Source organism: Gracilinanus agilis, chromosome 6 (genome assembly GCF_016433145.1).
Source record: "Gracilinanus agilis isolate LMUSP501 chromosome 6, AgileGrace, whole genome shotgun sequence".
NCBI lineage: Eukaryota > Metazoa > Chordata > Mammalia > Didelphimorphia > Didelphidae > Gracilinanus > Gracilinanus agilis.
The window spans coordinates 116,929,107-116,951,703 of record NC_058135.1 but is presented as its reverse complement, the minus strand read 5'-3'; the positions used below and the strand labels follow the sequence as shown (position 1 = coordinate 116,951,703).

General features: G+C 38.5%; 1 protein-coding gene across 1 annotated transcript; it reads right to left on the bottom strand.

Annotated features, from left to right (window-relative positions):
• Positions 1-763: 763 nt before the first annotated feature.
• Positions 764-11,100, bottom strand: FGA (fibrinogen alpha chain). The gene is made up of 6 exons (XM_044680947.1): positions 11,020-11,100; positions 7,111-7,233; positions 5,741-5,924; positions 4,213-4,358; positions 2,150-3,362; positions 764-1,693 (listed from the first exon to the last, which is right to left on the bottom strand). The coding sequence occupies exons 1-6, from the start codon at positions 11,071-11,073 to the stop codon at positions 975-977; spliced, it is 2,439 nt and encodes an 812-aa protein (XP_044536882.1). The 5' UTR covers positions 11,074-11,100; the 3' UTR covers positions 764-974.
• Positions 11,101-22,597: the final 11,497 nt, after the last annotated feature.

Sequence of the window (22,597 nt, the reverse complement as noted above, 5' to 3'; positions counted from 1 at the left end):
TTCTACAAATTATGCCAGATGAACTCACACCTAACTTCCCATTCCAAAAAGCATATGCAATTTGATGTGTCACTGAATAATACCTAAAATACCCTGGAAAGCAAGCTTTTCTGGCATTAAAATTGGACACATTTATTTTAAAAGTAGTTTTTAAAAAGAGATCATGTGGCATAATAGATCAATAGTTAGCCTTAGATTCAGAAAGACCTAAGTTCAAGTCTTGCCTCTGAAACAACCTGAATCTATGACCATGGTCAATTTTCTTAATCTCACAATGTCTGGAAGCTACATAAGGCTACCAGAGAATATGTGACCTGTGTTGACAAAGGGAGTTCCCTATATAATAACAAGCATCTATGCAGTTCATCAAAGTTTGCAAAGCTTTTTACCTATGTGTCATCAGTGGACTTTCATGACAACTCTGGGAGATAGATGCTGCTATCGTCCTTATTTCACAAAGGAGGAAACTGGGACAGAGTGAGGTTAAGTGACTTTCCTAGGGCCACCTCGTTAGTGTGTGTCAGCAGTAGGAATTAGTCTCAAGCCTTCCAAGAAGCCTCCATATCTAACCCTCTAGTCATGGTGCTATCTATCTCCTTATCAGTAAAACAAGAGGTCCAATCCCTTTTCCTAATATTTAAAAGTGACTTTTTACATACATCATCATGTCCTAGATGGGAATGAGGAATGAGGGAAGTGAAATGGTTCAGTTCATGCTGAGGATTAAATGGAGGGGAAAAAAGAAAAAAAACTCTGAAAGTTATTTTAGAAGTGAAAAAAAATCATAGAACTTTATTTTTAGAAGTACAAATATATCTCAGTTGCATTTTACTACAGTACCATGGGAAATCAAATAGCACCTGGGATTTGTTGGAACTCAAGGACCCATTCCCCCTAACTCCTCTGTCCCTCTGCCTTCTTTTCCAACTTCAAGACACAAGCATAACAACAAAAGAGTCTTTCTTTTCTTCCTCCTATTCTGGCCAGTGGGTCTCTAGGGGCCTAATTTTCATGCGAACACTCTTGAGGGAATAGTCAGAACCCCGGAAAGGGATCCAAACCACTCCATTTTCAATCTCATAAGGACTATTGTCTCTGGGATCATAAGGCCCCCCAGGATAGTAGACACCATTTAGATTGGCCCCCTGACAGTTGTTGTACCACCAGCCACCTCCATACATTTCAGCACAGTTCTCCTCCCACTGGTCATTGTCCCTGTCGAAGGTGCTGAATTTCATGTTGGCGTGAGAAGTGTACTCAGGCCCTTCCTCCACAGAACCTTCAATCAGAGCATCTCCAGCACTTCCTTCATAGGAAGAAATCTGTAGAACATACCCTTCTGCCTCAGAGCCAACATGGATGTTATACTCAGCATATACTTCATTCCCATCCCAGTCCTCCAGTTCTACCCGGAGGACAGACTCTCTCTGAGTCAGCAAGTGGAGGTATTCATTACCCAGCCAGAACTCTCCATCCCCTTCGTCATTGACCTTGCCGAAACCTTTTTTGTAGTCTTGCCATGTCCGGTTAAAATTCAAAGATCCATCCCTTCTCTGCTGGATCAAAAGCCATCCTCCCAAACTGGTCTCTTGGTCACAATAAACAGAAACAAACTTACTGGATCCTGCTGGCTTGATATTGAAAAGACCACTTGGGACACCTGAAGGGTGTATTTGCAGGACATCATCACAGTCTAAAAAGAAAATTTGAGCTGGTTGGCAGAAGTTATGCTCAGTCAAGGTTCTAAAGTCAGGCCTGGACCCAAATAGAATTAAAACAGATCCTGGCCTCTCAGGATGTATTGGGCTAGAACCTATGCAAAAAAAAGGACAATTCACATAGGGTTTTTCTCAGAGAAATACAGAGCTTTATTTGAATATCATAAGTGGTAGGCGACCAGCAGTGATGATATTTAAAGATCACTTATTATTACTGTTTTGTAGCTTTTTTTCCCCTCCTATTATCTTAGCTATTCTAAATGTCAACTGAGATATATGGGACAGACTAATCAGTGAAATGGGAGAGGGGGTACAGGAAGGGGCACTCACCAACTGTGCATTCTTAATGTTAGATATATCTGACTGGGCTAGCATTGGAAGTATTTGATAAGGCTAGCTCAAAATTGGGTTTCAGAAGAATTTTTGGGTACCTCGGGCACTGCGGGTTCTACCATGACTTCTTTTGCTACTACGGGCTTGGAGGAATGTGCCTTCCTCTCTCTGAAACTCCCCATCAGCTTCGTCCGCCATTTTGAAGCTCTTGTTTCCTTTGCTGAAAGTCTTGCTACTGGATACTGATGTTTTGTGACTTGAGCTAGTGCTTGCTTCTCTGTGGGGGACAAAGTCAGGTTCTCCAATATCCAGATGTGACCCTGAGTCTTGAGTAAAGAATTTACTACCAGCTCCTTGGGATGCCTCTGAAACATATCTAGAATCCCCTCGGTGGGTTGTACTATGGAATCTGGACCCAGTTGTTCCGGTGTTGAAGAAGTCAGCATGTTCAGGATGTCGACGACGGAAGTCATCTAGGCTACTTAGGCCAGTGAAAGAAAATGAGCTTTCGTCAGGGTGCTCAAAATCAAAATCAGAGCAATCAGCTCCGTCCTCTGAGTTGACCACTTCTTTGGTCACTTGCTTTTTGCCATCAGGACCCACAACAGTCTTGGTGATAGTTTTGGAACATGAATGGCGGGTGGTAGTGGTGGCACCAGATGTGGCCTTTCCTCCACTCAGCACAAACTCTTTCTCTCCTCCAGAAACTTGTTTGCTCACATGGAAAGTTCCACTTGCCGTTGAGCTCACATCCCCTGATGGCTCCTCAGCTCTGCTCCAATCTGTATGACCCCAATCTGGATGTGCAGGCCTTGAGCTCCCATGTCCAATGCTCTCATGCCCTGAGCTATCAGGTCTGAAGCTGTCTGATCCAGGGTTCTCCCTGGGTCTTGATCCAGTGCTTCCAGGATTCTGGGTTCCAAAATTCTCACTCCCAGAACTTTCAAATCTATAATTGCCAGAACCTCTTGTGTTTCCAAGTTCTGAGCCTATTCCCTGAGTAGAAGAACCTGTTGGGGAATTCTTATCTCTGCCTGGTATCTCCAATACCATCTCCATCTGCTTCATCTCTGTTAATGCTTTCCATTCTGCGGTACTATCCTGGCTTTTGAACTCCCCAGGAGCCAGAAAATTCACTTGTTTCATTTTCAATTTGGGCAAGTATTGGACCTCTTTACTGGGGTATAAATTGATGGATGCAACCTGCTCAAGTTGCTTCTGGTAGTCTTCATAGCTCTTTATGTCAAGCTCACGTTCTAAAGACCTGCTGCATGACCCTTTGCAGGACCGGATCTTGATATCAATGTCCACCTAGAGAGACAGAAAGAGAAGAAGAAAGGCAAGGGTCATAAACTATGATGGCTAAGGCCCTGATGGTCCACTTGTTTCCAGGTAACCATATTCATTTTCTTGACTCATAGACATGCCAGCCAGTACTTTCCCATTTTCTATCTAATAGAGGATCTAGGAAAAGTGAAGGTTTTCTGGTAGTATAACATAATCAAAAGAGATTAACATTCCATCTAGTAAAGAATTCTCAAATAAGAGCTAGTGTTTGTTGGCAATGTGACATTGAAAAAATAAAAACTTAGTGCATGGAGGCAGAAGCACCTGGGTTCATATCTTACCTTTGTCACTGTCTATGTGACCTTGGGTAAGTCATTAATCTCCCTTGACCTCAGTCACCTCATTTATAAAGTGACAGGATTAGATGAGATCATTTCTAGGGTCCTTTGAGCTAAAAATCCTATGATCCTGTCGTTTATCTTTGTCACATACCACTTATGTGAACTAGAGGAAATCAATTAACTTGTTTGGGTCTCAATTTCCTCATTTATAAATGGGGGGTGGGGGGAGGAGGGATTAGAATGCTTCTAGTTTCTCTTCTAAATTCAAAATGTATAATCCCAGGATCTATTGGGGAGCTAGGGCTTTTCAGCGCTTTCCCTTATGGTTAGCCAGGAAGGCAATGTGAATTGGGGTCTAACTTTGCTATTTTGACTAGAGGCTGAGGTTCTAAGTTCATAGGAAGCAGCAGTCAAGGGACATCCTATAAAAGTGAACTGTTTGGAGGGCATTCGGAAGACTAGAAAATGAGTGTTCCTCCTCCCTTCATACCTGTTATTTGGAAACAAGGGCACCAGGTTCATGAGTCACCTACCTCTAGTCGTTTCATTTCCACTAATTGATTACGGATGTTGGTCTGCAGAGAAACAATATTTTGTACTTGTTCAGTCACTTTGCGCTTTAGGACTTCAATTCTTCTTCTTAGATCATCTGTCACTTGGCTAAGTGCATTATTATTATCTGAAATAGGAGACATGAGTAATAATTGCCAAGTGTCTTGCTTAGAGTAACTATGACCAAAAGGACATATAAACCATACTTCTACATTAAAAAAAAAAACAATGATCCATAGATATTTAGTCGAAATAGGTCTTGTATCCTTAATTTATAGAACTACGTTAATTAATCACGTGACTTTTGGAATATAACATTGCTTAACATCCACTGGAATTCTCTTCCTGTTCTTGATCATGCCTGAGGGAGCTCTAGATCTGCCAGGTTTTATCTAGCAAACTAGAAAGTCTGAGCCAGATGACCAATTGTTTGTCCTCTGAGGACAAGCTTTACTAAGTTTGGAAAATAACTTCTACTGGGTTGGCCACAGGATATGATAAATTTCAAAGACCATCTATTAAACCATTCCCTCTCTATGCCACTCAAAGCAACAACTGGGTGACCTTGTTGTGTTGTGTTCCCAGTGGGATGAAATTATAAGTCTTGCCAGGAAAAAACCAACCACCACCACCACCATAGTTTCCATATGTTTTAAAATGGTAATTACGAAAAGGCAAGAGGTAACGTGGTGTCATGTGGACAGGTAGATGTCCTCAGAATCATGATGACCCAGATTTAAATTCTACCTTGCTGTAAATAACTTAGCAGTACAGTGATTAGAAGATTGAGCCTGCAGACAAGAAGGCCTGAGTTGAAATCTGGCCTCAGATACTTCCTAACTCTGTGATCCTGAACTACTCATTTAACCTTGTATGCCTCAGTTTCCTCAACTATAAAATGAGGATAATACTTCCAGGGGTGTTGTGAAGATCAAATGCGATATTTTTTGCAAAGTATTTAGCTTAGTGTCTAGCATATAGTAGATATTTAATAAATGCTTATTCCTTCCTCTAATATATATTGCTTGTGTCATCCTGGGTATATTATTTAAATTCTTGATATACCCCAGCAATTCTCTAAAACTCTGTTAGGGATCAGATACCAACCAATCAGTCATTAGAAAGAATTTCTTTACTGACAATTCCTGGCATCAAAAAAATCACAGGTCTGATTTTTTAAAAATGAGACTTTTTTTAGTATTATCCAGTGGGTCGAATGTTTCCCTAGGTTATAATCCTCACTCCAACATATGACTTTCAATGTCTTCCTCTAGCAAATCACAACCACAGAGGTGCCTTTGTTTCTATGTAGAATGAAGATAGCCTCAGTCAGTCCCACCTTCCATCACTGGCATGGTGTTGGGGGAGTGGGTACATGAAATAGTATTTGTCAATGCACTGTTGTCTTTTGTTGTTGTTGATGATGTTGATGATATGTTGAAATTCAAAGTAATATCTTCATCGAGGAAAGTATTGTTTGTTTTCATAATCTAAGTATCAAATACTCACTGTTGTCATTGGCCATGTTCCTTCTCAAAAACTCCATGATGTTTCTGGTCACTGAGCTAGAATCTTTGTTGTTCCTTTGATAATCAAACAACAAGTTTCTGATCCTGGTAATTCTATTATTGAAATCTTCATTGCTTTCATCCATTAGCCCCTTTATCCTGCAGCCAGAAGGACACTTATATGTCTAAAAAGGGACAGGGGGGAAAAGAAGAGACCACTTTTTAAAGAATTATTTAATGTTAAAACAAAAAATGTTAAAACAAAAAAAAGCAGCATGTTGAGGGTGTCAAAGATGAAAATCCTCAGACTACAATCAGTGGAGATAGAAAGAAAATCTTATATGTTTTTTATTATGCATGACCCCTTCAGAAGTCATGCTTCTTTCCCCTCATTCATATGACATTTTCTTGACTTAGAAGTAGTATGTGGCATTGCTTTGGGCACTTGGAAATGTTGGAAGGGGATGTATGTAATTATAAAACAAAGCCCAAGGTCCACTCAGCTTTGAAATCAAAGGTAATCTCTAGGTACTACTTAGATATCATCTAGCCCAAGGGTTCTTAACCTCTTTTTGTGTCATGGATCCTTTTGGCAATCTAGTGAAATCTGTAGACACAGAATAACTTTTTAAATGTATAAAATAAAATACATAGAATGACAAAAGAAAGCAATTATGTTGAAATACAATTATGAAAATATTTTTTTAAAATAAGACCATAGACTCCAAGTTAAGAATTTCTCATCTAAGGACCATCCAGGTCATTTCCAGGGAATACCTAGAATCTCGGCATCAAGTATTTGCTATAACACTGTAGCTCATGTTTAGTCGAAACCAAAACTCCTTAAGCTAGTAAGCCCCCTACATTGTGTTTCCCTGGTAGATAAATAGATATCATTGCACTAAGTCATCTTAGTATCTTTAGAGCTTGTCTCTTTTCCACTTGGCTACTCCTAACCTGGAACCACTAATTAGTTGATTGTAACAAAAGAGTTTTGCTAATGCATAAGCATTTCAAAATTTTGGCTTAGTATTGGACTTCTTTTTCCCCCTCCCTTGTCTTATCTCTTTCAATAAAGTCCTCTGTTGCCTCACCATGGTTCAGAAGTGGCTGTGGCCTCTTAAACACTATTTCAGGAAGATACAAGCTCTGTAAGGTTCTATCTAGCTGGAGGACCAGGTGTAATCTGTTGAGAAACTGCAGTTTTGCCACTTAAGGGTTAGCCTAAAATAGGGGGTTAGGTGGAGCAGGGTGTGATCATCACCAGGTTGGCCACAGGTTGAGGAATTTTGGGCCACAGTAATGCTGAGTTGTAGAAAGAATAGCAATCTACCTTAAAATAATCAGCCACTGAAAAAAAGACTGCCTTACCCAATCATCATCGGAACAGAATTCCCAGTCAGTTTCTTTGCAAGAGGACTGGACACGTTCCACAACTCTGGGGCCTCGAACTCCTCCTCCTTCGGCTAGGAAGCTTCCTTCATCTTTAGTTGCCTTTAGAGAATCAAAAGGAAAAAGAAAACAACATCAAAGTGGATTTGCAAATGAAAAAGTTGTCACCAGTGAATAAATTCTGAAAAGGGCTCCAAATGAATTCAAATCCTCCTCCAGAGATATTCCATCCCTGTGACCCTGGGGAAGTCACTTAACCTCTGTCTGACTCACCTTCTTCATTTTTAAAGTGGAGATAATAATAACATGGACCTCCCAAGGTTGTTGGGAAAATAAAATAAGATAAAATTTGTAAAGTGTTTTGCAAACCTTAAAGCACAAAATAAGTACTAGATAGTGTTATTTTAACAGGAAAATGATCTAATTCTCTCAACAAAATGCTCTATATGGTGCCAGATTTGACTGGACTTTTCCATGTACATTAATAATTGGGGATAAGGAGTACCCTTCATTACTTGCTGCTTGTAGAACATGGTTCTAGATTGGTGGGGAGAATGGACTTGCCACCTTTGGTGACAGTATGAGGAATGGAGTTGGTTCTAGAGCTTTGGAAAGGAGAGATACCCTTCTTTCCTACTTTGAGACAACTTGAATGGTTCCATATTCCCTTATGTACTGACTTGAGAAACAGAGAGAGAGAAAGAGAGAGAGACTTTGGAAGGCAGGTAGTTAAGCCTGCATTTCAACATGTTTTCTGGCTTAGTTGGGAATTGGTTACAGAAGTATCCAAGTGAGAATCTGGCCAGCGTCTTCTCAACCCTTTGCCAAAGTGACCATCCAATACGGAAAGGAGGTCCAGGTCCAGGTCCAGCAGCTTCATTAAGCTGTAGGGTCACTAGTTCTTAGACTGCAAGATACATATCCTTCCCTTCAGATAGATCAGTCTCTTCTCTTTCCTCTACACCTTGTTTATTCTGACCTTAAAGTTTTTTTTTCACTACCCCTTCTTCCACTTGGAATATCCCTTCCTCCTGACTCATCCAAATTCTATCCATCTTACTTCTTCCAGGAAGCCTCCTCTAAAGACCAGACTACAATAAAGAAGGTATTTATAAAGGGTCAAAAAGTTTACAGATCACTTTATATATATATTATTTTGTTTGAACTTCATTCTAACCATGTGAGATAAGTACTAAAAATATTACTCTCTCGATTTTACAAATGAGGAAACTGAGACTCAGAGAAGTCGAATGACTTACTCATAGTCACAAGGCTAGTAAGCTTTAGAGATGAATTTATAGCTTCATTCATCATATGCCAGAGACAGGTATGATTATCATGATATTCAGATTCCAAAATCCTCTTTCTCTTCATTTGAGCTTTTCTGTTTTGGAGCTGTGAAAGCTGGATTAAAAAAATTGCCAGTCATTGAAATTTTATTTTGAGTTACTCAATTCTAAATGCATATTTCCCCAAATAGCAACTATGATTCTGGATTCAAAGTATGAATTTGAAAAGAAACAACTAAATTCGGGGCTTCACCATTTTTATTTTTAAACTATCAAATTTTTTAAAGACTTTGTTGATAACATTTTAATATGCCCAGGAGAAAGACTAATTCCTAAAACTGGTAGTAACTCCAGAGAGCTTGTTAAGGGATCCAAACCATTATGAAATTTTTTTTATCCATTGCATACAAAAGCTACAAAGGAACAATTAAAATCCATTCATCAAATTGAAGTAACCCAAAGATAATGAAATCAAGTCCTTATTATCTATAGTAATGAAGGACCCAAAAAGCAAGAATAATTGAAATCCATATATTATCCAAAGCCTCGTTATATTTATACCTTTTTAAAATAAAAATGGTTTTAAATGCCTTTTTTAAAAATACCAGATATTCCTTTCCCATTTTTTAAGATATCACCATTTCATAGAACCTGCCCTTCTTGGGAGAAGTGGGGAAAGAGAGAGGGAGAGGGCGAGAGAGAGAGAGAGAGAGAGAGAGAGACAGAGACAGAGACAGAGACAGAGACAGAGACAGAGACAGACAGAGACAGACAGACAGACAGAGAGAAATTGCTTAGTAAAACTGTCTGATAACTGACAGCATATCCAATGTTCAATTCCTATCATCTCTTTTTTCTCAAAGCTTCATTATTTTAGCTAATATTTTCCACTTTGTCCACTACTGTATCTTTTGCTAGAATTGCTGAGTAGTCAAATCTAACTCAATCAAGTGCCTCTGCGTTTCCCTATTCTTTCTCTAGAGTTGCTGTTTTCGACCACCAGAACAAAGGCAGTGAATTTGTCTAACAGAGAGAAACTAGAACCATCTTGCAGATAAATGAGGAGTGAGTCCCACATCAATAAACACATAGTGCTTTTTTTTCAAGACTAGGAATATTGTCATATGTGGCTTTTCTGCTTTTAGACAATTTCCTGAAGAAAACATTAACAATTTTCAGCAAGCTTGGTTAGTTCATGAGACTTAATTACTTCTAAAACATTATTATCTATATTACCAAGTTCCCATGCTTCTACCTAAATGATAATTCACATTTATTTGGCATTTTAAGGTTTGCTGAACACTACTGGACAGTAGTGTTAGTATTATTATCCTAATCTTTAGGAATAAGAAATATTTTTCTGTAGTAGATAGAAAGCCAGAAAGGGTTGATTCAAACGCTTTGTGACCCTGGGCGTTAACCTCTTAGTCCTCTAGGTAAGTCTCTAAGGTTATAAATTATAAAGATATATACTGGGACTTATGAGAAAGAAAACTAGCCACATTCAGAGGAAGAACTGTAGGAGGAGAAACACAGAAGAAAAACAACTGCTTGAACACATGAGCTGATGGGAATATTATTGGGGATGTAGACACTAAACGATAACTCTAGTCCAACTATCAATAATATAGAATTAGGTCTTAATCAATGATACATGTAAAACCCAGTGGAATTGTGCATTGGCTATGGGGGGTGGTTTGGGGGAGAGGGAAAGAACATGAAACACGTAACTATGGGAAAATATTCAAAATTTAAATTTAAAAAAAGGAAAAATTATTTTAAAAATTAAAAAAATTTTAAGTAAGTAAATAAATAAATAAAAATAAAGATATAGATCCAATTTGATGGAGGAAGTTGATTTTCAAGGGAGTTCCCTAACCAGCAAATACAAGTCTCTCCCTCTTTCACAAATGAGGAAATTGAGACTCAGAGAGATTAACTTACTCCGTGTCATACAACTAGAAAGGTTTCTGTCAGATCTTGAATCTAGGCTTCCCTTGATTCCATGTCTATTATCAAAGAGTCTAAAATGATGTATATATTTTTAAAGATTACTTATTTCCTTTATAAAGGGACAATGTAAAATGTCTATGAAAATGTACCGGAAAAATAATATTTCTTGTCAAAGTAACAAAAATCAAGAAGTTAAACATAAAGTCTGAGACATCTAATATTCTTAATTAAAATTACTGAACCTAAGTATTAGGTTACTAGTTGCAGAGATTTCAGGTCTTTCTAATATCCTAGTAAGATTTGATTACTCAGGGCCAGTTTAGAATGACAAAGCTTGCCCCAGACTCCCCAACCTACTCTCCTGTCCATCCCTTGTGAATCATTGCAGTTCTTCCTCCAGTTATTGTTCAGAAACATGCCAGGCTTATCTAGGGAACTGGGATTTGGCAATTCCAAGCATCCCCAGCCATGAAACATCAAATTGCTAACTGACAAGGAGCAGGAAAATTTATGAAGCTTGTAAATAGTAATGATTCCAGGTTGACAGGCCAGTCTCTCAAGAACTACAGATCCCTGATGGATATCTTTGTGGGATACCCAGAAATAATATAGGAATAAAGGAGAAAATAAATTAAAAGGACCATACCCAGGTAGTGCCCACTACACACAGGACCAGGCAGAAGATCCTCCCTGGGAGCATCTTCTCAGGGGATGGGAATGAATGGCAAAGAACAGCTGTTCTGGATGGATGGCTTACCCTGCTTTCTTCTTCCCATTTAAGGCCCCCCAGAAGTTTGTGTTAATGGTTAACTTTCTTTTATTTACAGGGTCAAGAGGCAACTCACATCCCCTTCTCCTCCTGTCAGTTTGGAGCCCTAGAAGCAGTTGCTTAACTTTCCCAAGCTTGTTTGCTTCCGATAAGTAGTTACAATGGTGACATCCATTTTTCAGGCCAACACTAGGGGTTGGGGATAGGGGGAAGAGCACACATTCCTGGAACAGCTGAACTGAAAGCTGCCCAGAAGTTGATTTTGTAAAACAAATGGGAAGAGGGGAGAAAATGCCCACGCCTTTTCATCTGGAGGATTACAGCTAGATTTACAGTACAAGTCGCTACAGAACAAGTAGATGGATGTTTAGCAACTGCCCCATCAATTTGGTTGGCATAAACCTCGACTTTGTGGCCTGAATCATCCACCTGAATGAGCTGCATTTCAAGAATCCTGCAAACCTTTCCAAACCTCTGTTTTGCTATTGGTTTTGTTGACAGAGCCAGAACATTTCTGGTGACCGAGAAAAGAAGGGAACTCAACTGGACAGCAAAATGGTGCTCTCTTTGGAGCCAGAAGATCTGGACTTGGCTACTTATTAGATACACAAACTTGGTTAAATTATATCTCTAGATCTCAGTTTATTCCTCTGTAAATATAAAAATACTTGCCTTACCTACCTCATCAGAATTGTTATGAGAATCACATGAGATGATGGAGCCACATAAATGTTGGCCATTATTATGACTTCAATTCTCCAAAAGATTCATGGTTCCATCCAAATGGATTTCTTTTCTGTTAGCAGATACCAATCTTTTCACATCTTTTTATTTTGTGTGACTATCTTCTACAGAGAGAGCTAGGTACATAGTGGATAGAGCTTTGGACCTGGAGTCAGAAAGACCTGGCCTCAGATACTTCCTAGCTGTTGGATTCTGGGCAAGTCACTTAAACTTTGTCAGTCTCCTCAACTGCAAAATGGTGATAATAACAGCACATATGCCCCAGAGTTGTTGTGAGGATGAAATGAGATAATATTTGTAAAATGCTTTCCATCGTGCTAGGCACATACTGTAAATAGATGCTTAAGAAATATTTATTCTTTTTTCTCTTCCCCATAATCACACTTGTTGATTGACTGATTCAGTCCTGACCCAGATGTTCTGCTCTGCTCTATCTTGCCAAGGGTTCTGCTCTGCCTAAGGCTTCCCCTATCCTGAAGAACATCTCCTGGGCTTTGTAGCTTATTCTAAATATTGTATTCTTCCACCTCATTAAAGTTATAAAGAGTGAGCCTCTGAACATAAGCCACATGCCAGAGGGCTTAAACATTAATTTGAGGTCAGAAGTTACTCTTTCCTATAGCTACAGACACAAGGCCATGGCCTGTCAGGCATGGAAAGTGAAGATTTGTGCGTTTTCAGAAAAGTTTATAGAACTCCAAGAAAAGGCCAAAATGAGAGGTCAATTCAAGGGCCCTGAAAAGTTCCTGGTCCATTTATTTAAAGTCCGTGGTCCATTCCCAGGGAATTTTCAACAGTATCATGCTTGCTGGTTGGGATAGGTTGCTTGGGCCATTAAACCTGGTATCCTTGAAAAGTCCCTAGGTTGACTTTCTGGAACCCTTCAGCATAGTTTGTAGTGATCCCAATTCTTGTGAAGTGGAGTTGGATTCGTAATGTTATATTTACTTATCTGTGCACAAATGTCCGTCAAGAAACGTTATCTCCTTGAAGGTAGAGATGGTTTCACTTTGCCTTTGCAGCCCCAATACTTCCCACAGAATAGGTGCTTAATAAATGGTTGTTGAATTGAATTGGGACACTAACTAAGGACACCTTATGGAATACTTGGTGCCATGGGTGATTAGGTATATTATAGACAGATAGATCAATGGAAAGAGGACTATTCTCTTTTATATTATATATTAAATTCTATTTATTACCTATATTAAATTATTATTTAAATTCCATATATTATTACATTAGAATTAAGTTATATTTATTACCTATATTAAAATATTATATAATCAGAGTGTATCTTCTGAACAAATTTGAAATCCAAAATCCACTGAAATGTCCTTTTGTTGTGAAACCAAATCAGTTGCCGTGTTCCGCTTTCTTTAGATGTAATGGTATCCCTCATACTCTTTAGCCAAACTATATTTCCCATTATATTTCCTTCAATACTTTAAAGAACCCAAAGCCTCATCTTTGTGGATGCTCCTTCCATTGATGAAGATGACAGTCCCCACCTCCTTGCCCCAAAAATAATTTTATGAATTTCAAAAGATCCAAAGATTTTGGACTTGCCCTTACCATCTTAGCAATATCAACAGAATACAGGCACTGACAGCAATTTATGTATTGGGAGCCAGGGACAAACTAGGTACAGCAAATAAAGGAGTTTTCAAGACTTTCTAAGGAGTCAAATTTCTACTCAAAGAGTAGATTATACTCTAGGTGAACTACATCAGGGTTCTGCCAAGGGTGGCAAAGTAATACAACTCATCAGGAGCTGTGATTTTCCCCCTTTGACATGCAAACTCTCCAAGTCTGAGCCCACTTCTCCCTGGAGTTTGTGTGTTCTTGTGGGGGAATGTGTCCCCTCTATGAAGTAGTGTTTCGTGCCAGTTGTACTAAATTAGTTTTAAGAAATGACTATTTATGAAGGTGGCTATATAACCATCAATACCCATTTTCCCATTTCTTAAAGCTAATTAAGTAGGAACAAATAATGGACATCAATACGGATAATCCATGAGGACAAAAACTGATGATGGGGCTTATTAACAAGAGCATTAGAAACTCCCAATCCCTTACCCCTGAGGGAAGAAATTGCCATCTATATCCTGAGGACCCAGCCTTCCAGGGTGAATATGGATTGGGAGAGTGGCCCTAGACTTGTCTTAAATATTATCTCAACTAATGTGCACAACACTGTGAGGAAGGCTCCATTACTATCCCCAAGGCACAGATGAGGGGATAAATCTTTGTCCCTTTGTAAATCTTAACAAAAGCGAATTACCTTGGTCAAAGCCCCATTACCATAAAGTATGTGAGATAGGATTCAAACACAGATCTTGCTGATTTCCAAGTCAGCCACTCTAACAACCATACCATGCACACACACACACACACACACACACACACACACACACACACAAACATTCTAATCCCTCCTTTGACCCCATTTAATATCCATGAACAAATCACTAATAACTAATAACAACCAATAATAAATCACTCTCCTTTATACTTTTATTTTGTTTCAATTGTAGAGGGTGTATCAAAAGTTCTAGTTTTAAGTAATTAAAACTTTAATAAATGAATGAATGAACAGATAAATAGATTTGTTATTCAGTCTTTTTTCAGTCATATCTGACTCTCTGCGATCCTATTTGGTATTTTCTTGGAAAAGATATTGGAATGCTTTGCCGTTTCCTTTTCCAACTCATTTTATAGATGAGAAATCTGAAGCATAGTTAAGTGACTTGCCCAGAGTCACATAGTTAGTAATTGTTCGAGGCTAGATTTGAACTCACAAAGATAAGTCTTCCTGAAATCAGACCCAGCACTCTATCCACTGTGCCACCTAGCCCTAAATAAATAAATAAATAAATAAATAAATGACTGTGATTCTTATAGATATGCTATAAGTCTATAAGAAAGGATCATAGAATATAAAATGGACAATTTTGACTTCCAGTAGATTCAACTCAAACTTCAAGATACAGAATTCCTTGCAAATAGAGTCCAAAGTCTCCTTCAGCACTGATACATAAATCAGTCCATGGAATCATGGTGGTCATAACAATGTGGACACAAATGGTGTACAAACATCTTAGGAAAAGAGTATAACATAGAATCTGAAGATGCTGACTTTGTTTTCCACGTATTCTGAAAGATTTTTGTATTGAAACTGTCATAAGATTCTGAAAGATTTTTGTATTGAAACTGTCATAAGATTGCCATCAATTAGTAGGTGGTGGTGGTGGGGGAATCTAGAAGCATAGCATCATTGATCTGGAATGTTCCTCAGACACAAAGAAGTCAACTGGCTCACCCCAGGCCACAGAAGTAATGTCAAAGGAGAAATATGAGCCTAATTTTTTCTCCTCCAGGAGAACCATTTCTCTTTCCACTTGACTTTGCTATTTAGTATGTTTTTGTATTTTAGTTCCTATGAGAATTAATGACAAAGTAGGGGCCCCTGCCAAATATAAATGACTCATTAGATGAATATGACCAAAATACTCAACTTTGCATCTCTTAATACCTATGTTCATGATGATGAACCTATGGCATGCATGCCAGAAGAGGCACTCAGAGCCCTCTCTGTGGCCACAGGCAATGTCATGGCACCACAGAGTTTGTTACTAGAAAGCCAAAGGGATGTGGGCTGGAGCTGCTTCCCTCTTCCTTGCCTGAGGGCATTTCTCACATCCTCCACCCCTCTAAAAGGCTGGCAATCATTTGACCTATATGTTACACTAATTATTTCCTTTCTACCTTCTATGGAGGTTATAAAAGCTCATGAATTACAAAGCTTTTCACTGTAAAAAGTGAGTCTATTTTTATTAACAATAATCAGGAAGGAGATTAAAGTATGTATTTTCTCAAACCTGATTTTGGCCTACATTTCCTCTTATTATGCCCGCCCCCCACTTTCCAAACTCCCCATCATATGCCATTTTCCTGAATTATAATGTAAGCTCCTTGAAAGCAAGAACTGTCTTTTTTCTTTTGGCTTATATTTACATCCCCAAAGTATAGCACAGTGCTGAGAACATAGCAAATGTTTAATAAATGTCTATCTATCAATGGCCACATATCTGGTTATCATCTATTTCTAATTAATCAGGAAAGAACTTTATATTCTTATTGTTTAATTGATCTATAAATTGTACCTATATACAAAATAAAGGGTAGTCACTTAAAATATTACATAATAATATGTTAGCAGGACCTAAAACAACTCAGACTCATCTAGAACTCTAAGATATGCAGACACTTTCCTTAAAATAACACAGTGAAAGAGAGATTGCAAATATTAGAATCATTTCTATTTTTATTTTTAATGTTTTATTTTTTTTTTACACTACCATCTCAGCTTATCTGAACCTTCCCTTCTAACAGAAGAAATCAGTTTAACCCTACAGCGTTTGGACTGGAGCATGGATCTAGAGTGGGAAGGGGCCTTGGATATCATTTAGTCCCACTTCCCTTTTATAAATGAGGACCCTGAGACCTGTTGAAATTGAGTGACTTATCCAAAGTTGCATAAGCAGCCAATGCAAAAACCAAGATTCAGAGTCAAGTGCTCTGACTCCAAGACTGACACATTCTCCACAGAGCCATGCTAGCTCTGTTAGACTGAACAGGAATATGTCTGTGATGTACTCTTCTATTAAGTGACCACCCCTTTCCTTCATCCTCCTTAGCCTTAGAAATAGTGACTTTATCATAATCATGTACCTAGTAAGCATCAGAATTGACTTTCAAGTGCCAGTCTCTCAATACCAGAACCAAAGCTCTTTCTGGCAAACCTTGCTGCCTTTCATGAGTTTAGGTTTGATTTGTTTTTGTCTTCTTGGTTGAAAGTCCTACTAGGTATAAAGGATATAATCATCATGCTCTTTCTCTCTGTGTATCTCTCACTTATTGAATGAGTCTCTCTTTATGTCTTTCTCTTTCTCTGTTTCTTTGTCTCTGTGTGTCTGTCTCTTTTTTTTCTGTCTCTATCTCTGATTCTGTCTCTCAATGTCTCCCTTAAACATTATCTTATTTGACTGTTTACACCTTCTACCTGAGCACTTATGAATTAGAAGAAAGAACCATCTATTTGGGTTCTCCTCCCAAGCCCACCTCCCCAGGCTGCCTCATGTTATTTTCTAGAAGTTCCTACAACATATTCATTCAGAGATCAGAAAGCAAGATTCTAGATTAATTTTGTTGTGGTGCTGATTCTTGTGACCCTGTGAACCATATAGTTCATGGGATTTTCTGGATGAAGATACTAGAGTGGTTTGCCATTTCCTTATTCAGTATATTAAAGCAAACAGATAAAGTGTGCTCAGTCACACAGCTAATAAGTGTTTGATGTCAAATTTGAACTTGGTTCTTCCAGACTCAGTCCCAGAGCTCGATTCACTGAGTCACTTTGGTACCTCCTAGACCAATTGAATTGAAATGACTTGCTGAGAGCCACACAGCTAGAGTTGGAGGCTGAATTTGACCTCAGGTCTTCTTTACTCCAGTTCCTACTCTATCCACTGTGCCATCCACAGTGGCTTCCCCTTGGATGAATTAATGAATCAAATACAATATTGCTTAAGATATTTAGGTCAAAAAACCTGAATTCATTTTAATATCCTGCAATTATGAACTCTTGAGGCTCTGTGACACCTATCTGTTCATCTCATGTGGGAGCTAGTCTCAAAGATTAGGTAACAGTATTTGCCAAATACTTTACATTTCACAAAGCTATATAGTCTGATTTAGGATGATGGTATGGTAGATTAATCAGGAAGTCATCCTGCCTTTGACATCTAAACTGTGGAACTAGGGACAACTCACTGACCTTTCTGAGGACCAGAAACTTCTTACAAGATTTATTATAGATGTATCTTAGTCTTTATTCATGATCTATGGTGAGGAGTGGGGACTCATCTATGCTTTCTCATTTTACTTAATTTTTGTCCATCGTCTCCTATTAATGAATGAACAAAAAAATTTGTTTATGTAAAACTCTGGGCTAAGTGCCGAGGATACAAAGAGAAAAGTAAGCTAGTCCTTGTTTTCAAGGAGCTCATATCCTAATGAGAGTGATAATACATGTATAAATTTATGGGGGGTGTGTGTACATATATATATACATATATATATACTTGTAGATATAAAGAGAGAGAGAAGGAGAGAGATAGAGAGAGTGAGAGAGAGAGAGGAGAGAGAGAGAGAGAGAGAGAGAGAGAGAGAGAGAGAGAGAGAGAGAGAGAGAGAGAGAGAATTTCAGTTGCAAGTTGATTGGAAAAGTACCATAGTGCTTAAGTCATAAATGAAAAACAAATGGCAATGTCTTTTTTATTTTATTTCTACTGATAAAATCACCTCTATTTTTGATGTTGGACCATATTACAATGCCAAAGACATTGGTGGTGAGAATTATCATTTTTTTAGAGGCTTTACTAGCTACGCATTCAGTACTTGCAGAAGCAGTTGGTACATCTCCATAGTGGTTGTTTCTTGGGATATCTTCAGCAGTTAGGATGGAAGCAGGACTAGTAGTCTTGGGTTGAGCTGCCACCCCTGGGGTCCTTGGCCCATCTTGCCCATTAGCATTAGTTGGCATTGGTGGTGGCAAAGAGGGCATATCCTCTTCTCCTCGGGGATTGCTTCCTTCAGTGATTGCTCCAGAGCCTGAGCTGGAGACAGAGTTTGTGACCTAGGGGACACTATTATTCCCAAGGCTCTTGCCTTAGGGATATTGTCTATTTCTGTCTGATCCTGGGGGGGGAGGATGTAGTGGTCCTAGAAAGAGTATGACTAGTTTGATGTGTGGCTTCCTATATTCCTCTCAGGGTGCCTTGCTGCCTTTTCCAGGCTGTCTTAATTGCCCCTTAGGTGGCAGTTAGTAGGGACAATTGGCCTGTTCTCCAAAGGAGTTACATTCCCAGATGAATCCTTTAGAAAGGATACTCCAGCGTGCTAGAGATCACCCTTCAGGGTTTTCTTCTATGTTTGGAATGCATTCTCTCCTCACTCCTGGCTCTTAGAACCCTCTATTTCCTTTAAATTATAAAGAAGGACACTAAAACTCAGAGCAACTAAGTGATTTGCCCAAGGTCACATATACAAGTAAGAGACAGAATCAAAATTTGAACACAAGACCCCTGATTCCAAGTTCAGCATGGTTTACAACACACCATTTCACTTCTAACAGAATGAACCCAGCAATGCATGCAACATTCCATCCATACCTGATGGCGACCATCTTTTCCCCTTGTTTCTGCCTGGATTTAACCAGAAAAGGCCTTTTGGAGGAGGTGGCACTCAAGTTGTGTTTTGAAGGATGAGTAGGATTTCAATGGAAGGAGGAAAGGAAGGGAATGATAGGGATAGAGGATGATAGAAGTGGGAACAGTAATTCAGGAAAATTCAGTTTGGCTTTTGGATTTGGCTGCTGTGTGGGGGAAATGGAGAGGAGTGGAAGATAAGATTGGAAAACTAATTTGGATCTGTGATTTAGAGAGTCTCCAAAACCAGGCAATGGTGTTTGGACTTTATCCAGTAGGCAGCATCTAGCCAAGTGCCTAGGGATAGGGGAGCAGAGTATTAATGCAATATAAAATCATTAAAAATTTTTAAATGAATGTCTTTTTTAAATGAATGTCAATATTGGAAAAATAATTCTGGTATAGACTTTTTATTTTATTGTTGAATAGAACTCCTGACAAAGAAATTCCTTCTACCTATACATATCAGCACCCACTCTGCAATTTATAATCTGAGAGGGTTGATAATGGTATTAAAAAGCTAAATGACTTATTCAGAATCATACAACCAGGATGTGTTAGAGGCAGAGCCAAAATGTAGGTTTTCATGCCTCCAAGATCAATGTACTCTTCACTATACCAGGATGCCTGTCAAAAAGAATAATTATAGAATTATACTTGATGCTGTATGAAAGATTTATCTCAAAACATGGGTAAGAATTACATAATATGAGAAGGCACTGAAGAGTAGTTTATCCAAGATGATCTGTATGAGCAAGGTATAAAAAGAGACAGAGACAAAGAGAGACGGGGAGTTAGAGAGGCAGAGACAGAGAGTGCAATAGAGACAGAGAGACAGAGTCCGAGAGAAAAGTGGAGGGAGAGAGACAAAGAATCAGAGAGGGGGAGAAAGAGAGAATGAGAGGAAGAGAGGGAGAGAGAAAGACAGAGGCAGAGACAGAGAGAGATGGGGAGAGATAGAGGGAGAAAAGGACAGAAAGAGGGAAAGGGAGAAAGAGAGAGAGAGAGAGAGAAAGGGAGAGAGAATCTAAATATCTTTTGGTCACTAAAAAGATTACACAATTTTCTAAATGAGGAAATTTGAAGAAAAGGTTGTATTTAATAACATCAATTTTTCTTTAAGGTTTAGAATGAAGTGATCATAAGCCTTTCTTTTATAGGAAATATTTCTTCCCACCCCCATCATGCTTAAGTATGGCAGCACTAGGCAATCAAATATGTCGGGTGTAGTTGGGGTCTCATCCTGTCTCTGAAAATGTAGGCTATTAACTTAAGCTTTCTAGACGTCCATATCTTCATGTCTGTGGAATCTTTTTGACCAGCTGGTCAACCCCTTTCAATTCTAAAATTCAATGACCCTACTCTAAAATAGTAGTTTTCTAGCGAACCTTGAATTGTTCCCACATAGAGGCAGAATTACTATAATTCATACATTGAAACATGTATGACTATTTGCCTAGGTTGGACCTTAAGAACTGGTTTGAGACGAGGATCTGATTATCAAAGCAGTCATAATGGTAAAGGCTTTTCCCTGAAAAGAGTCCAATCTCATCACCCTACATATTAACCACATTTCTGATTAGGTGCCCAGGACTCAGTGTGGGCAGCACCAAGTGGGAGGAGAAAAGAGAGGACACAGTTCACCTACGGCATCATCTATATTGTCATTTCTGGGTGCTTTGACTCACAATTTCAGGAAACTTAAAAATACTTTATGGGAAATATCAGTCAATAGATTTTATCTATGACCCTCTTCCACATTGTCTCTTATTCAAGACCACCCTCATAATCAGAGAGATATTGGGAAAGGCAGAAACTCATGCCTCCAGCTATTGTACTAATGTCTTAAAGCAAGCAATGGCACTGCTGTCCCTACTCCACCATTACATATGGTTCAACCATTAAATGGTTGTAGGTAAAATGCCCCAAGTAGATTAAATACTTTTTTTCTCTGTGACTTCAGATGAGGATTAGCAAAATGCTTTGGTGTTGGCTGCAAACTTGACATTTGCTGGTCTTGATCACAGAGATTTGGGAACACTTGGCAGTTTATTTGAACAGTGGTAGTTATACCAGTTTTGTTTTCTGTGTCAACCACTTCTTATCACAAATGTTGAAGGAATTGAAACATTTTTCTAAAAGTTTCAAAAATGGACTATAACTCTATTGTAGTTTAAGATCAAAACTGAGAGCTTACGTAGCTAAAGCCCAGGAATTTTAAAGTCGAAAGTTATTATTCCGTTATAGGAGGACATGGGAAATAGCAGATGGCAAAGAGTTTGAGAAACTAGGTTTGAGTCCTCATTCTTACTTGCAATGATTTTAATTAAAAAAGACTTAATTTCTGCTTCACTTGAGTCATTCTCTCCACTTTTGTCTTTTACATGCTATATACAAAATAGGGGGATCATAGCTTTGGTATTCATGAAACTCACAATGGCACAGCCGATAAAGGGGATGGCTTTGGAGTACAGATTGTACTTTGGATGTGCCATTTAACCATGGTCAGGTGACTTAAAGTGCCAAGATCATTCTCTAAGATAATAATGTTTAGCCTACTGCCAATCTGCACTGATGACAGCAGTTTGCCCAGTCCAAGTTCCTTACATTGGTAAAAATGTGAGTCTAGACAAAAAAATTGCCTAATATTTCTACTAATTTATAAGTTTACAAGAAAAATATTTAGCAACTAGTTCAGCATTTCATACATAGTGGTCTCTCCATATTGTTGACAGACAAACTGTCTTTTAAGTGAAGTTGTGTTTTTGATTTATCTTTATTTACATTAAAAGCAGCTTAACACAGTCAACAATTTAGCAAACTGATCAATGTAGAGAGCAAAAGTAAAACATTAACATACACACAAATCTTTGTCTCCAATATTTGATTCTAATCTGAAATAGGCTAACAATTGCTTTATTTCCTTTAAAAATATTTTTCAAGCTTTATTGATATCTTACATTTTACTTCTGGAATCAGGATTGAGAAGAGTGTTTCATCATCTGTTCTCAGGGACAAAGATTGGCCTTTGCAACTATCATGAGTTTGGCTGCCATTTCCTATTTTTTTGTTAACATTTTGGTAATTATTATATTGGGTAATTATATGGTGTAGTGAATAGAGTTCCAGAGCTCGAGTCAGAAAGTCTCATCTTTTTGAGTTCAAATATGGCCTTAGACACTTGCCAGCTGGGTGACCATCTTGTGTATGCTATTCTTTTGGTTCTGCTTTTTGCATTTGTTTTGCTCAATGTTTTGACAATTCTTACAAATCTTCCCATGCTTCTCTGAATTCCTCATATTTGTTGTTTCTTGAGAGTTTCATTTTTTCTGCTTCATCTTGCTTGTAAAGAAATAGGGATAAGGTCTGGATTGCTATAGAAAACTCCCAGGAGAGGATTCCTTCTCTGATACTTGCTGGCATTTCTGTTGGTCTTAGCT

Coding starts and splice junctions, on each gene's coding strand:
- FGA (XM_044680947.1), bottom strand. CDS start 11,073: ATGCTCCCAGGGAGGATCTTCTGCCTGGTCCTGTGTGTAGTGGGCACT. Junction 5,925..7,110: donor TCTGTTCCGATGATGATTGG/GTAAGGCAGTCT, acceptor GTCCCTTTTTAG/ACATATAAGTGTCCTTCTGG. Junction 1,694..2,149: donor TAGAACCCGCAGTGCCCGAG/GTACCCAAAAAT, acceptor TTTTCTTTTTAG/ACTGTGATGATGTCCTGCAA.